Source organism: Otolemur garnettii, unplaced genomic scaffold (assembly GCF_000181295.1).
Source record: "Otolemur garnettii isolate 467f Iridium unplaced genomic scaffold, OtoGar3 scaffold00034, whole genome shotgun sequence".
Taxonomy (NCBI): domain Eukaryota; kingdom Metazoa; phylum Chordata; class Mammalia; order Primates; family Galagidae; genus Otolemur; species Otolemur garnettii.
The window spans coordinates 10,219,905-10,233,508 of NW_003852429.1; the positions used below are offsets into that span (position 1 = coordinate 10,219,905).

The 13,604-nt window shown below is 38.2% G+C and overlaps 1 protein-coding gene across 4 annotated transcripts in view; it reads right to left on the minus strand.

Moving 5' to 3' along the window:
- NALCN (sodium leak channel, non-selective) overlaps nucleotides 1-13,604 on the minus strand; it is a 329,433-nt gene that overhangs the window by 129,194 nt on the left and 186,635 nt on the right. For all 4 annotated transcript variants that reach the window (XM_023513101.1, XM_023513099.1, XM_023513100.1 and 1 more), the window contains one exon: nucleotides 10,508-10,645. In XM_023513101.1, the coding sequence (XP_023368869.1) occupies nucleotides 10,508-10,645 (138 nt within the window). The remainder of the gene's footprint in view (nucleotides 1-10,507; nucleotides 10,646-13,604) is intronic.

Consider the following 13,604-nt stretch of genomic DNA (forward strand, 5'->3'; position numbering starts at 1 on the left):
TTTGTTAACATCTTCAGCTATTTCTTTTCTCAGAGTTTTATAGTTCTCTTTATAGAGATCTTTCATGTTCTTTGTTAGGTATACTCCCCAATATTTCATCTTCTTTGGCACTATTGCAAAGGGAATAGAGTACTTGATTGTTTTTTCACCTTGACTATTGTTGGTATATATAAAGGCTACAGATTTGTGAGTATTGATTTTGTATTCTGAGATGCTGCTGCATTCCTTGATCGCTTCTAGGGGTTTTGTAGTTGACCTCCTGAGGTTTTCCCCATATATAACCATATCATCTGCAAAGAATGATAGTTTGCTCTCCTCTGATCCTATTTGGATACCCTTGACTGCCTTTTCTTGCCTGATTGCAATGGCTAAGACTTCCATTACAATGTTAAAAAGCAGTGGAGACAATGGGCAACCTTGCCTGGTTCCTGATCTGAGTAGAAATGATTTCAATTTTACTCCATTCAATATGATATTGGTTGTGGATTTGCTGTAGATGGCCTTTATCAGTTTAAGAAATGTTCCTTCCATACCTATTTTCTTAAGTGTTCTGATCAGGAAAGGATGTGGGATATTATCCAAAGTTTTTTCTGCATCAATTGAGAGAATCATATGGTCTTTGTTTTTCATTTTGTTTATGTGATGTATTATATTTATAGATTTATGTATATTGAACCATCCGTGGGACCCTGGGATGAAACCCACCTGGGGGTGGTTTGTTTGATGTGTTGCTGGATTCTGTTTGCTAGGATCTTATTGATTATTTTTGCATCAATATACATTAGAGATATTGGTCTATAATTTTCTTTTCTTATTGGGTCTTTTCCTGGTTGGGGATCAGGGTGATATTTGCTTCATAGAATGTGTTGGGAAATATTCCTTCTTTTTCGATGGTTTGGAAAAGGTTAAGTAACATAGGTACTAGTTCCTCTTTAAAGGTTTGGCAGAATTCTGATGTGAAGCCATCTGGTCCTGGGCTTTTATTTTTGGGGAGATTTCTTATAGTTGATGCTATTTCAGAACTTGACATAGACTTGTTCAACATTTCCACTTCTTTCTGGCTTTCTGGCTAAGTCTAGGAAGATGGCGTGTTTCTAAGTATTGGTGTATTTCCTTCAGATTTTCATACTTCTGAGAATAGAGTTTTTTTGTAATAATAATATAAGGATTATACAATAATAAGGATTAATCCTTAATCTTTCATTAAGGATTTTTTTATTTTCTGAGGAGTCTGTTATTTGGCCTTTATCATTTCTGATTGATAAAATTAGGGATTTTACTCTTTTATTTCTGCTTAGGTTAGCCAAAGGTTTATCTATTTTATTGACCTTTTCAAAAAACCAACTTTTTGATTGATTGATTGATCTGTTGTATAATTTTTTTGTTTTTAATTTCATTTAATTGTGCTCTAATTTTAGTTATTTCTTTTCTTCTACTGGGTTTGGGGTTGGAATAGTCTTCCTTTTCCAGTTGCTTGAGATGTCCCATTAAGTTGTTGACTTCCTCTTTTTCCATTCTTTTGAGGAAGGCTTACAATGCCATAAAATTCCCTCTTAGGACTGCCTTTGCAGTATCCCAGAAGTTCTGGTTATTCATGTCTTCATTATCATTTTGTTCCCAAAATTTTGTAACTTCCTTCTTAATCTCATCTATGACCCAGCTATCATTCAGCATGAGGTTACTTAGCTTCCATGATTCTGTATGAGTATGCAGATTCCTGTTGTTACTGAGTTCAACTTTTATTCCATGATGGTTTGAGAAAATACAAGGAATAATTTCTATTCTTTTAAATTTGCTGAAATTAAACTTGTGACCTAAGATGTGATAAATTTTGGAGGATGTCCTATGGGTTGATGAGAAGAATGCATATTCAGTTTTGTTAGGATGAAATGTTCTATAGATATCTGTTAAATCCAATTATTGAATGGTTAAGTTTAAGTCTAAAATTTTGTTTCTTAGTTTCTTATTGGAGGATCTATCCAACACTGCCAAAGGGTGTTAAAATCTCTGACTATTACAATGCTGGAGGAAATCAAGTTGCTCATGTCTGTTAGAGTATATCTTATAAATTGAGGCGCATTCTGCTTGGGTGCATAAATGTTAATAATTGAAATTTCATCATGTTGTTTGTTGCCCTTAACAAATATGAAGTGATCATCCTTATCTTTCCTTACTTTTGTTGGTTTGAAGCCTATTGTATCTGTGAATAACATTGCAACACCTACTTTTTTCTGATTTCCATTTGCCTAAATTATAGATGACCATCACTTTACCCTGAGTCTCTATTTAACTTTTAAGGTAAGATGAGATTCTTGTATACAGAAGATGTCTGGCCTGAGTTTTTGCATCCAGTGAGTTTACTTTGGTGGTAGAGCATTGTGCTTGTCATTGTGGAGGATGGGTCTGAGAATATTCTGGAGAGCTGGTTTAGGTATGGCAAATTTATTCAACACGTGAATGTCGTTAAAGTATTTAATTTCTCCTTCATAAATGAAATTCAGGTTAGCTGAACACAGGATCCTGGGTTGAAAGTTATTTTGTTTTAGGGGATTACAATCACCATCCTCTTCTGGCTTGAAAAGTTTCAGCAGAGAGATATGTAGTTATTCTAATATTTTCCCCCTTGTAGGTTATGGTTTTCTTACGTCTGGCTGCCTGGAAAATTTTCTCCTTCATATTAACTTTGGCAAAGTTTATTATAATGTGTCTAGGGGATGTTTTATTTGATTGAGTCATGCTGACATTCTGAAACTGTCTGTTATCTGGATTTCAGAATCTCTAACCATCTCCTCTGTTATCTCTTGGAGTAGAGCATCTGGGCCTTTTGAAGCAACCTCTTCTTCAGGGATTCCCATAAGGTAAATGTTTGCTCTTTTGGAGTGATCTCACAATTCTCTCAGGGAATGGTTCATTTTTGCTCTCCACTTCTCTTCCTCTTTGAGCATTTGGGAGTGTTCAAAAGCTTTGTCTTCAATGTCAGAGATCCTTTCTTCTGCCTGATCCATTCTGTTACTGAGGGATTCTACTGTATTTCTCAGATCTTTGCCTCAATGTGTCATCAAAATGTTTGGTGATTTTTGTCTTTGAATTCATTGAATTCTTGAGACAACTTTTGAATTACTCCTTAAAATTCTAATTCCATCTTTACCTCCATTCTGTTGATCTTATTTGCCATCCAAATTCTGAACTCAATTTCTGACAACTCAGCCATTTGTTTATGAATAGAATCATCTGGTACATTTGTTTTGTTATTTCTTGGGGGAGTTGATCTACTCTGATTATTCATGTGGCCAGAATTATTCTGCTGATTCCACCCCATGATTATTTTTCACTGTTTTGCTAGATGGGCAGGTAAAGTGAAATTGGATTGGGGGCTCCTGGAGCTATGGTTAACCAGCCCTTTGCCAAGGATCTGTAACTGGTGACGGGAGCTTTTTCCCCTACAGCTTTGCTAAGGACCTATGCAGTATCACAGTCTGAGGCTCTAGGGACCTGCTTGTTATGGTGGGGTTACATGGCTGTGTCTTGTATTTAGCTGGTTTTTGTCCAATCCTAGTGAGTGACTCTTGGTTGAAGTCTCAGCTGTGGAGAAATACAAGCAACTAAGACACTCCAAACCCCGTGGGCAACAACTGGAAGAGGAAAATGAACCCTTCTCATTGCCACACAAACAGGGTACCACCCAAGATGTTCTTGGGTGATTGGCCCAGGTTAGGAGTTCCAAACCAATTGACCCAGTCAGTACCAACTCTCAAGTGGGGGAGTTTGAAAGGTCTCCAGCAACTAGGTAGCAGAGGTCTACTGGCTGCTCAAATGTGGCTTGCTCTAGTGCTCTGTGGAGTCAGAAAGCCCTGCCCAGGAGCAGAATTAAACCAGGGGTATCTCTTTCCCTGCCTTGCACTTCTTTCATTCCCAGTCATTGGTAACCCATGGGGCTGTGGTCCTGCTTCCTCCAATAAGCAGATGTGCCAGGGCTTTACACCTGCCAGAGTCAAAGGAAAGTCAATGCTCCTTCAGCCTGGCCACCACCTTCTGCCACCAACCAGCTGGAGGAGCTGAGGCCTGCCTGTGTTGGGTACTCAATGGCAATTGGGGAGTGTTCCACCTGAGCTTAGTCCGAACCTGAGTATAACAAGACAGCAAATGCTTTTCTCCCTCAGCCACTACACCTTTGCCCCAGCCGCTCTGCAGCACTGGTATCCCTAAAGGGGGATGTGTGGCTTCCTCTGGCAGTCCTCAGAGTTGGAGAGGTGTCTCTCCAAGATTAGACCCCAGCAGGATCTCTCTACTGTTGCTGAATCTTCATGGGAGGTGTCCCTGGGCAGCATGTCCCTGGGTGGAGCATGCAGCTTGCAAACCTCCTCCCAGCTGGTTTGCACTTTTGCAGGGCCAAGCCCGACAGTCTCCCTCCTTTTGTCTGCACTACTGCTGGGCTCACTGTTACAGTGAAGGTTTTCTACCACAGCTCTTGTAGTGCCTGGACTTGGCAGCAAACTCCAGACATTCCAGTCTCTCCAGGGGTTAGGCTTCTGGACCATCAAGTAGGGGGGAAGGGTGGACTAGAAGTTCAAAATGGCAGGGAAAATGTTTGTTCAACTTTCATGCCTAGGGCGGCACCTGTGGCTCAAGGAGTAGGGCGCCAGCCCCATATGCTGGAGGTGGTGGGTTCAAACCCATCCCCGGCCAAAAACCGCCAAAACAAACAAACAAACAAACAAACAAACAAACAAAAAAACAACTTTCATGCCTGGCAAGAGAGTGCTCAGGGTCACAGCAGGGTCCCTTTGGAGAAGTAGTCCCTACTTCCTACAACTGTCTCCTGTGGAGTGAGACAAGAAGTCCTCAGTTTACCTCTCACTTTTAGAAAACCTACTGCAAGCAAAAACAAAACAAAACAAAAACTCTCTGGGGGAGGGGACAGACACTTTTCCTTTGGGATGAGTTTTGTACCTGAAATTTGCTTTCTTGGAGTCTAAGCTTGCCTCAGCAGAGGTGATGTGCATATTCTCTCTCAGTTCAGCTCCCAGTCTTCAGCTGTATTTGGTACTTTCTGGTCATTATCCTTCCCTCTGGATGGGAGCTTCTATTGAAAGCTGGCTCCAGTTGGCCATCTTGACCCTCCTCCCTTTTTTTTTTCTTTGAGACAGAGTCTCTCTATGTCACCCTCAGTAGAGTGCTGTAGCATCACAGCTCACAGCAACCTCAAACTCTTGGGCTTACGTGATTCTCTTGCCTCAGCCTCCCAAGCATCTAGGACTACAGGTACCCACCATAATGTCCAGCTATTTTTTTCTTGTAGTTGCCATTGGTGTTTGGCAGCCCAAGGCTGGGTTTGAAGCTGCCAGCCCCAGTGTATGTGCTTGGTGCCCTACCTGCTGAGGTACAGGTGCCAAGCTGGGAAAGAATTTCTTAAGCATGAGTTCAAAATAAAGTATGAGTAAAAAACTGAATGTTTTGACCTAATTTGATCATTCCACAATATGAACATGTATTGCGGTATCACATTGCACCCTCTAAATATGTAGTATAGTAGTCCTGCCTTATTTAATGTCTTGTTTTTTGTGGTTTCAGGTGCCCAAGGTCACTGCAGTCCAAAATACTCAGAACTTTTTAAAAATAGAAGCGAGAGAGCACACATGTGCAAGGGAGCACATTCACAGACTTTATTACAGTACATTGCTACAACTCTCCTATTTTATTATACATTATCATTGTTAATCTCTTACTGTGCCTAATTTACACATTGAACTTTATCATAGATATGGATAGATGCATGGAAAACATGGTAGCATATGCAGGGGTCAGTACTAACCATGGTTTCAGGCATCCACTGGGGGTCTTGGAGCCTACTACACAGGGAGAAGGGAAGACTATTGCATATATAATTATTACTTGTCAATTAAAAATAAAAGAATATATATGTGTCAAAAGACATCACAGACAAATCAGAATAACACATACTGCCCGAGAGAGAGTATTTACAACATATAGTCAGGAGATTACTATCCAGAATATGTACATATACCACTCCAATGAATGAATTTTAAAAAGACAAACTAGTTTTTAGAAAAATAGATAAAACAAATTATTAGGTCACAAGAAGGGTGGCAGCAGTCCTATAAAAAGACACTCCATTATTAATAATTATGGAAATGCAAAAATGCAAGTTAAGGCAAATTTATACTATTTCACTCATAACATTATCAAAATCTTAAATGTCAAACAGTATCAAGATAACATGAGAATGTAAGAACACGGGAATTCTCAACCACTACACTTGGGAGAGTAGATCAGTTTGCCGTAGAGTAGGGGTCTACAAGTTTTTTTTTTAAGGTCTAGGCAGTAAATTTTAGACTTTTAGGCCCACAGGGCAACATGTAGGATACTGTGTGGCTATTTACTTACATAGTCATTTAAAAAAATATGAACCATTTTTAGCTCATAGGCTATACAGGCACAGGTGATAGATCAGACTTCATATCTGGGCACGAATACCTCTTGTGTAGAATGATTTCGACAGTGTCCAAGATCTGGGCACTCTACTTTCTATTCCCTAGAGAAACTCTCACACAAGTGGACACACTATATAAACATATTACAACATTATAAAAATAAAAGCCTTGGAAAATAGCCTAAAAATCCACCAGGAAGGGAACTGATAAATACAGCATATTTTATTTGTGGACTAGTATAACAATGACCAAATTAGCTTCATGCATATGAAGATAAAAAGATCTGGCTTGGTGCCCATATCTCAGTGGTTAGGGTGGTAGCACATGAACTGTGGTTGGTGGGTTTGAACCTGGCCCAGGCCTGCTAAAGACAAAAAGATCTCAGAAACAATATTTGGTAAAAAACTTAACTGCAGAATATTTGTAGAGTCTGATACCATTTATTCTGAAAATTGCTGCCACTAGTGATTGGTAAGCGGGGAAAACACATGACTCTAAATACAGTAGACTCTCCAGAGCTGACCCCCTCCCACACTGACCACCTCCTTAAGTTGGCCTCACTTTTATAGACTGGACATACACCACATGTACGTATCAGTACAGTGGGCCCTTTCTTTATGTTGACCACCTCTGCATGTCGACCAGTTTGTTACAGTCCTCTGGGCAGTCAGCTTACAGAGATGCTACTGTAATTTGTCTTCAGCATGGAGTCTAGACGGTGTAGGGAGAGAAGTGTGTGACTATACTTGGGGGAGAGGATGGCCACCAGTTCACATGTTTTTCAGACTAATAAAAACATAATATTAATCTCCAACATTTATGGCATAAAATGTACTTAGATGATAACCTATATACAGGCTGTCCCTAAGTCACCCTAAAACTGCCATCCATAGGGTATGTAGGAAATGATAGCTACATGTACCTTTAAAAAATATTCATTATGCAATTTTCCAAAATATTTACAAATTATTCCCTATGTGTTGGCCACCTCTTTGTAAAATTTTGTAATGCATATTTTGTAAATAAAGGTACATTGAGCTATGGTTTCCCATTTTTCCTATGTGTAGCAACTTTTGAGACACCCTGTATTTTTAATGGATGCATATATGTGGGGAAACCTCTGCAGTTGGTTGATTTTCAGAATCACATTTACTGTCACATTCTAAAAACTCTGCAACAGGGATGTACCTTGTCATCTGTGTGTATAGTCCATTTGCGTTTTTCTTTACTGTTTTGCACAATGAGTCTTCTTATAAGTGATACTATGTTAAACTTAGTAAAAATTGATTTAAAAACTGGAAAATGAATTTATACTGAAGTTATCATAGGCACTGATAGAAGGGAGGAGAGAGAGAAGGGAAAGGGTATTGGTCCAGGAAGTTGCATGCATGATCCTTTAACTAATCAACAATACTCTACTTCTAAAATCATCCAAACTAATCTAATGAAATTTTAAAATTTATTAGTATATAGCTCTAACTGCTCACATCTTCTTATTTAAACATAAAGTCATTTTTGGTAATAGCTAAAATCATCCTCTTAATAGCAACTAAATATCCTTAAAAATAGGAGGTGAACACACATACACACAGCAACTTTGGAAACTAAGGGTCTGTACCTGATAATCCCACTGTCAGATATAACAAAACAGAGCTCAGAGAAGTTTCCTGCTTCTTCCAAAGTCACATATCTAGTCAGCAGCAGAGCTAGGACCTGAGTCTACATCTTTGGACCCCAGTTTCTTACTCTGGAACCATGCCACATTAACCAAACTGTTCTTATTGACATGTAGGTAGACATTTCAATTACCAATTGTTTTACAGATAAAAGAGCAAATGATTTCAATTTTTGGTTTTAACTTAGAACTACTTTTTGAAAAATCACAATAAAAAATTATAATAGGTGTTTTGGACAGATACTTAAATCATTCACTGGAAGAAGAGGAATTAGATATGGGTTTTCAAGTTGTGCTTTATGGATTCCTAAAGCCTCAGGTGAACCTTAGGAGTCCTTGCATGTGTTTAAGTGTTCTAGAATCAATGCCATATTTTTAGCCCATAAAGAAGATTTAGACTGCTCAAGAAGGGTACGTACTGGTTCTAATATTTTATTTCATTCTATTAGTAATCTCAGTAGAATTTTACTTAGAAAAATGTTTACTAAGTAATTTACTAGGCTAGATAGCTTTTTTCTTCCAGCTTTCAAACTTTGTCCCTCTGACTTATGAATCAAACCTATTTTTGAGTGCAAAAAATCCATGTAATGAGGACAGAAAATAATTATGTTGTTTTATTGGGAAAATAATTATACTGATTTGATTACTAGAAAATAATTAGACTATTATATAGATGATTTTAATTAAATCTATCCTGCATTTAATTGCAATCAATAATCTTTAAGTTATTCCATGGTTTTAGAGTGACTCGAGCACACAGTACATGCCTAATAAACATTGGCTGAATTCATGAGTGAATGAATGGATGGATGGATGGATGAGTGGGTAGGTGGAGGGAGGGATGGATGACATAGACTTAAAGGTCCTGGAAGGAAAGAAGCAACATCCCCAGGGCTAAGTGGTACAATCATCGACATGACCAGATTCAGCTCTGAAAGCCAGGCCCCCTTTCTAACACCCAATATTCATTCCTTTTGTGACTATTTTTGAAGTCAACCCCATGTAAAAAAATGCCCAAACTATTTCTATGTAGTTTTACCCTCTGAACACATGACTGTATACCTTGTAACAATGTATCCTCATAAACGTTTAGATGGATGTGTCTCAGTTTTGAAACCCTTTGTCTATAGTAAACACAACTGCTAAGTTAACACATCTGGTTTCTCAAGTACTTAGTCAAAGCAGGTATTTTTAGAATAGGTGCAGCTATTTAGAATTGGAGGTGACCTTACAGAGCATTTGTAATTTGCTTTGGTTTAGTGACTCCCAGGAGGAGGTTTGACTTGAACAAAACATATTCAGTGAAATCTTTAAACTTCCTCATCTACGGAAGCAGCAATAAATAGCAGCAAGACTACAGACCAAAGCCTGACCAGATGGACCTGGGAACACTGCAGCCTGAACTTGACACTCCATGTGGCATCAGGAAAACCATCAAACTCTTCTAAGCCTCAGTTTCATCATCTGTTAGTTGGGAATAATACTGAACTTGTTTGTTCCAAAGAATATGAATAATATTGTGAAACATTTTGCCAATCAATAAATACTAGCAGCCGATTTTATTTCATGTTTTCCTGATACACTACAACATTTGAGAGCTGAACATGGAACTTTTAACATAATATTAGAGTGTAGATTTGTCTCTTAAATATGAAAACATTTATTATATGGGGATGTGCGTTTGGTATTAGAAAGACCTGGGGATTCCATCCCTTAGTATGTTGTAGGCTCCATTTTGCAACTTTTTTATTTGTTTTTAATAGAAATACATTGAAGAGAAAAATCTGCTTGTGCGACAGAAGTCAGTTTTACCTGGACTTCAGCATTCAGTTTTCTTGTGCTTTTACAAGATATAAAGCATCTATGTGCTTTATTTTCTCCTATTTTTTTTTTTTTATTTTTCAGTTCCATGCAGCACAAAAACACTGTGTTGATTTGTAATTAACAGACTGCGCCCTGAGGTCTACAGCTTCTGTCTTCACTTTAATTACAGCTGTGAGGAGGATGTGGGGAAACTGAAGAGAGTGTCTCTACAGGATTAAAAAAAAAAATAGTGTCGTTCTGGTTTGATCCTTAGATCACCCAGGTGTGGATGTTTAGGGACAGCCAAATCAGCATGTAAATGTGAGATTTTCACTTTGCATTGTCTAGTTTTCCCTCTTGCAACAACACTTGTACCGGAGGGAGACAACTTCTAACTTTATACATCAAACAGTTCATTGATTTGTGGAAATCCAGAACGGAAGGGATCCCAGCCAACTGGACCACCCTGCACTTGTCCCTGGAGTCTCGTTTTGAAATTGACAATAAGCCAAATATCTTCTACGGCTCATCTCATTATGAATTCCAAGACATAATTGAAAAGAAATGCTCAACTCACCAGAGTGGCAAAGAGATGATAGAGGATGAAATAGATGGCAACCACAGGTGCCCACATATGTCCCACAGCGTTTAGAGTCTGGTCCATTACGTCCACCCATCCTTCCTGGGTGAGGATCTGGAACATGGACATAAATGCCTACAGAGGAAAAGAATGGAGGGATTAACACCAGCTTTCACCTGTATGCAACTTAAAATTAGTATTTGGTGTTTGAGAATGTTGATCTCAATGTTACTGATTGATCAGGGGAAGAACATTCTTGATTCAATAGATGGGGAAAGAGCTCAGAAAAAGGTCTTAAAATATCTACCTGTTCAGAATGGAAAACTATTATAATTACACTTAATTAAAATTAGACTTAGTAGTAGTAGTAAATACTGTTGGACAAATTGGAAAAAAAATTCAAGCCCTTTGCTTATTTGTTTTTATATTTTTTTTCTTTTCAGTAAGCTATTTAACATTCCCAACAGATTTTTTTTTTTTTTTGGCCCTTGATGCTAAGAGGAACTTATTTTTATAGTGAATTACATTTGATTCTCTACTGCATAGCAGAGAATAATAATCTGCATTTCCTCTTTACAGTAAACATCTATAAAATTATTTCAGCTATTATATTAAGAACATGTGACTCCTTAGAAAAGAAATATTTTTCTAAATGATACTGCCATGTGGAGCAAGTTAAAGACCAACACATTTTTTTCGTGATTTTAAAAAAATTTTCAAGGCACAGACTCAAGACCACGGAAAAAGCCAAAACCAAAAAAATGGAGCATTCCAACAAAAGTCAGCCAAGTTAAAAGTCTCATACTCTCTGCCAAGGTCTTTGGCTAGTTCCATTCTTACATGTTTTTCTAATTAAATATATGAGTATATATGCAATCTTCTGATTCATATATCCTATACACTCAAGTGGTTAATAAATGCTTCTTCATGAGACTCTATAACAACGCCTGAAAAAAGCTGACAATTAGATTTTAGTAACACTTTTTAAAACATCTTTATAGACTTCAGTACAAATAAGACATGAATTGAATTCTCAGGTATTGGGATTTCAAGAAATAGAGTCCAGGATAATACAATGATGGACTGAGCCCAGGATAAAAGCTTTATATACTGATAGAATTTTAGAGCCAAAAGGGAGCCTAAAGATAATCTAATCTGATTCTTTCATTTTGCAGATAAGGAAAATGAGGCCCACCAATGATAACTGATTAATCCAAGACACTCTTCATCTGTGGCACTAACAGATAAGTAGCACTCCTAAGTAAATACGTTTCCACATATTGCATCCTGCATGCAGTGAAGTCTTGTATCCACCCAGGCCTAGCCACACAGTCATCTCCTCTAGAGTAAGTTCCTTCAGTAGGGATCACTAACTTTTGCAGAAGTGTGATGTTCAATGCCAAATATAGTGGACCTATTTGATGAAATGAACTGTAAAGTAGGAGACAAGTTTTTCAGCTTATCCTTAGTACATGTGTGAAGCACTTGTCTTCCTGTGAGTTCATTTTTATATAATTTCATTATTTTAGAAAATGTTTTGTTTATGAAGGTATGAAGCACATTGCTACTGATGCCTGACCACAGCACCACCAAGGTCAACATGATATTTTCCTTTTCAAGGTATTAGCTTTATCTCCTAATGATGACTTTTAAAAAATTATTAAAAAGCATCATTTTCAAGCATCATTTAACCTCATAAATAGGGCAGAATTTATCTCTGAGGGCAACTATTTTTTTCGCTGTATTGTCTTCTGTTGAATATTTTTTACATCCAAAGGTGAGAAATGTCAGTTCTAACGGTGATTCATATAAAATCATCAGATTGCTGTACTTTCCTTAACAAAGGTTTCATCAGTGTGAAAGCCTGTGTGTGTCCTAACGATTCAACAGAACAGGTATCTGCCAGAACAAAAGGAATTTTACTGAATATGTTTTCTCCCCTCCCCAGATGCAAAGGGAAAGCTTGGGATTAAGCCAAATAGATTTGTTTGTGATACCTAGATTCCAAAAAAATTTAGGTGTACCCTTCAGCTGCCTTGGGCACAAACCAACTTAATTTGTTTCCACCTTCTGTATTATCTTTGATGAATGCTCAGCTACTTTGCGTTCAGTAAATGCTCAGGCGTGTGGCGCTGTGGGATTGTAATCTGTTGTTGTGTGATAAGCAGTGTGGCAGCAGCACGGGGGTTATCCTCCACACTTCCCAGCATCTGCGAAGAAAAAACCAATCTTCGCTCAAACCACCTGAAAGCTCATACTGAGAAGCTGTGAATTGTATTTGAGAGCAAAGCTTTCTGTTACAGTGGGATTTGTACGTGTGTGGTGGCTTCTGGGAATAGACCAAGGACAGGTAGTGCCATTAAATACTGCTACTACAGGCTGGAAATTAACTTGCATCCTCTTAAAGGGGCCTCACTGGTTTTGATGAGCTTTTTTTCCTGGAAATTTAAATACAAATGATTGTTTGAGATTGTGAATTAAATACACTTACTGACTTACTTTAACTATAAGGCCTGTTTTCCTTATTTATTCAAACAAAGATTCTTAAGAAATTTGTAATCAAGAGGGAAAGAAGAAGATGAAAATGACTCTAAGAGAAGGAAGAATTAAAACCACGGCGTGTGGGCTGGCACCATGGCTCACGCCTGTAATCCTATAGCACTCCTGCAGGCCAAGGTGGGTGGATTGCTTGAGCTCAGGAGTTTGAGACCAGCCTGAGCAAGAGTGAGACCTCGTTTCTACCAAATACTGAAAGACTAGCTGTGGTGGGCACCTGTAGTCCTAGGTACTCCAGAGGCTGAGGCAAGAGGATCACTTGAGCCCAGGAGTTTGAGGTTGTTGTGAACTATGATACCACAGCACCCTACTTAGGGCTACAGAGTGAGACTCTGTCTCAAAAAGAAAAAACAAAAAACAAAAAACCATGATATTTAAGAAAAATGTAGCAAAGCTACCAAGCAGAAACACAGAAGAAACAATTCTTGGGTGAGTCAAGAACAGTTTTTTGGGGAAAAAAAATAAAGAACAGTTTTGGGAAAATGATGACAATGGATCTTTGTAATCAAGATGAGCAGACAGCAGTGAACAAAGCCTC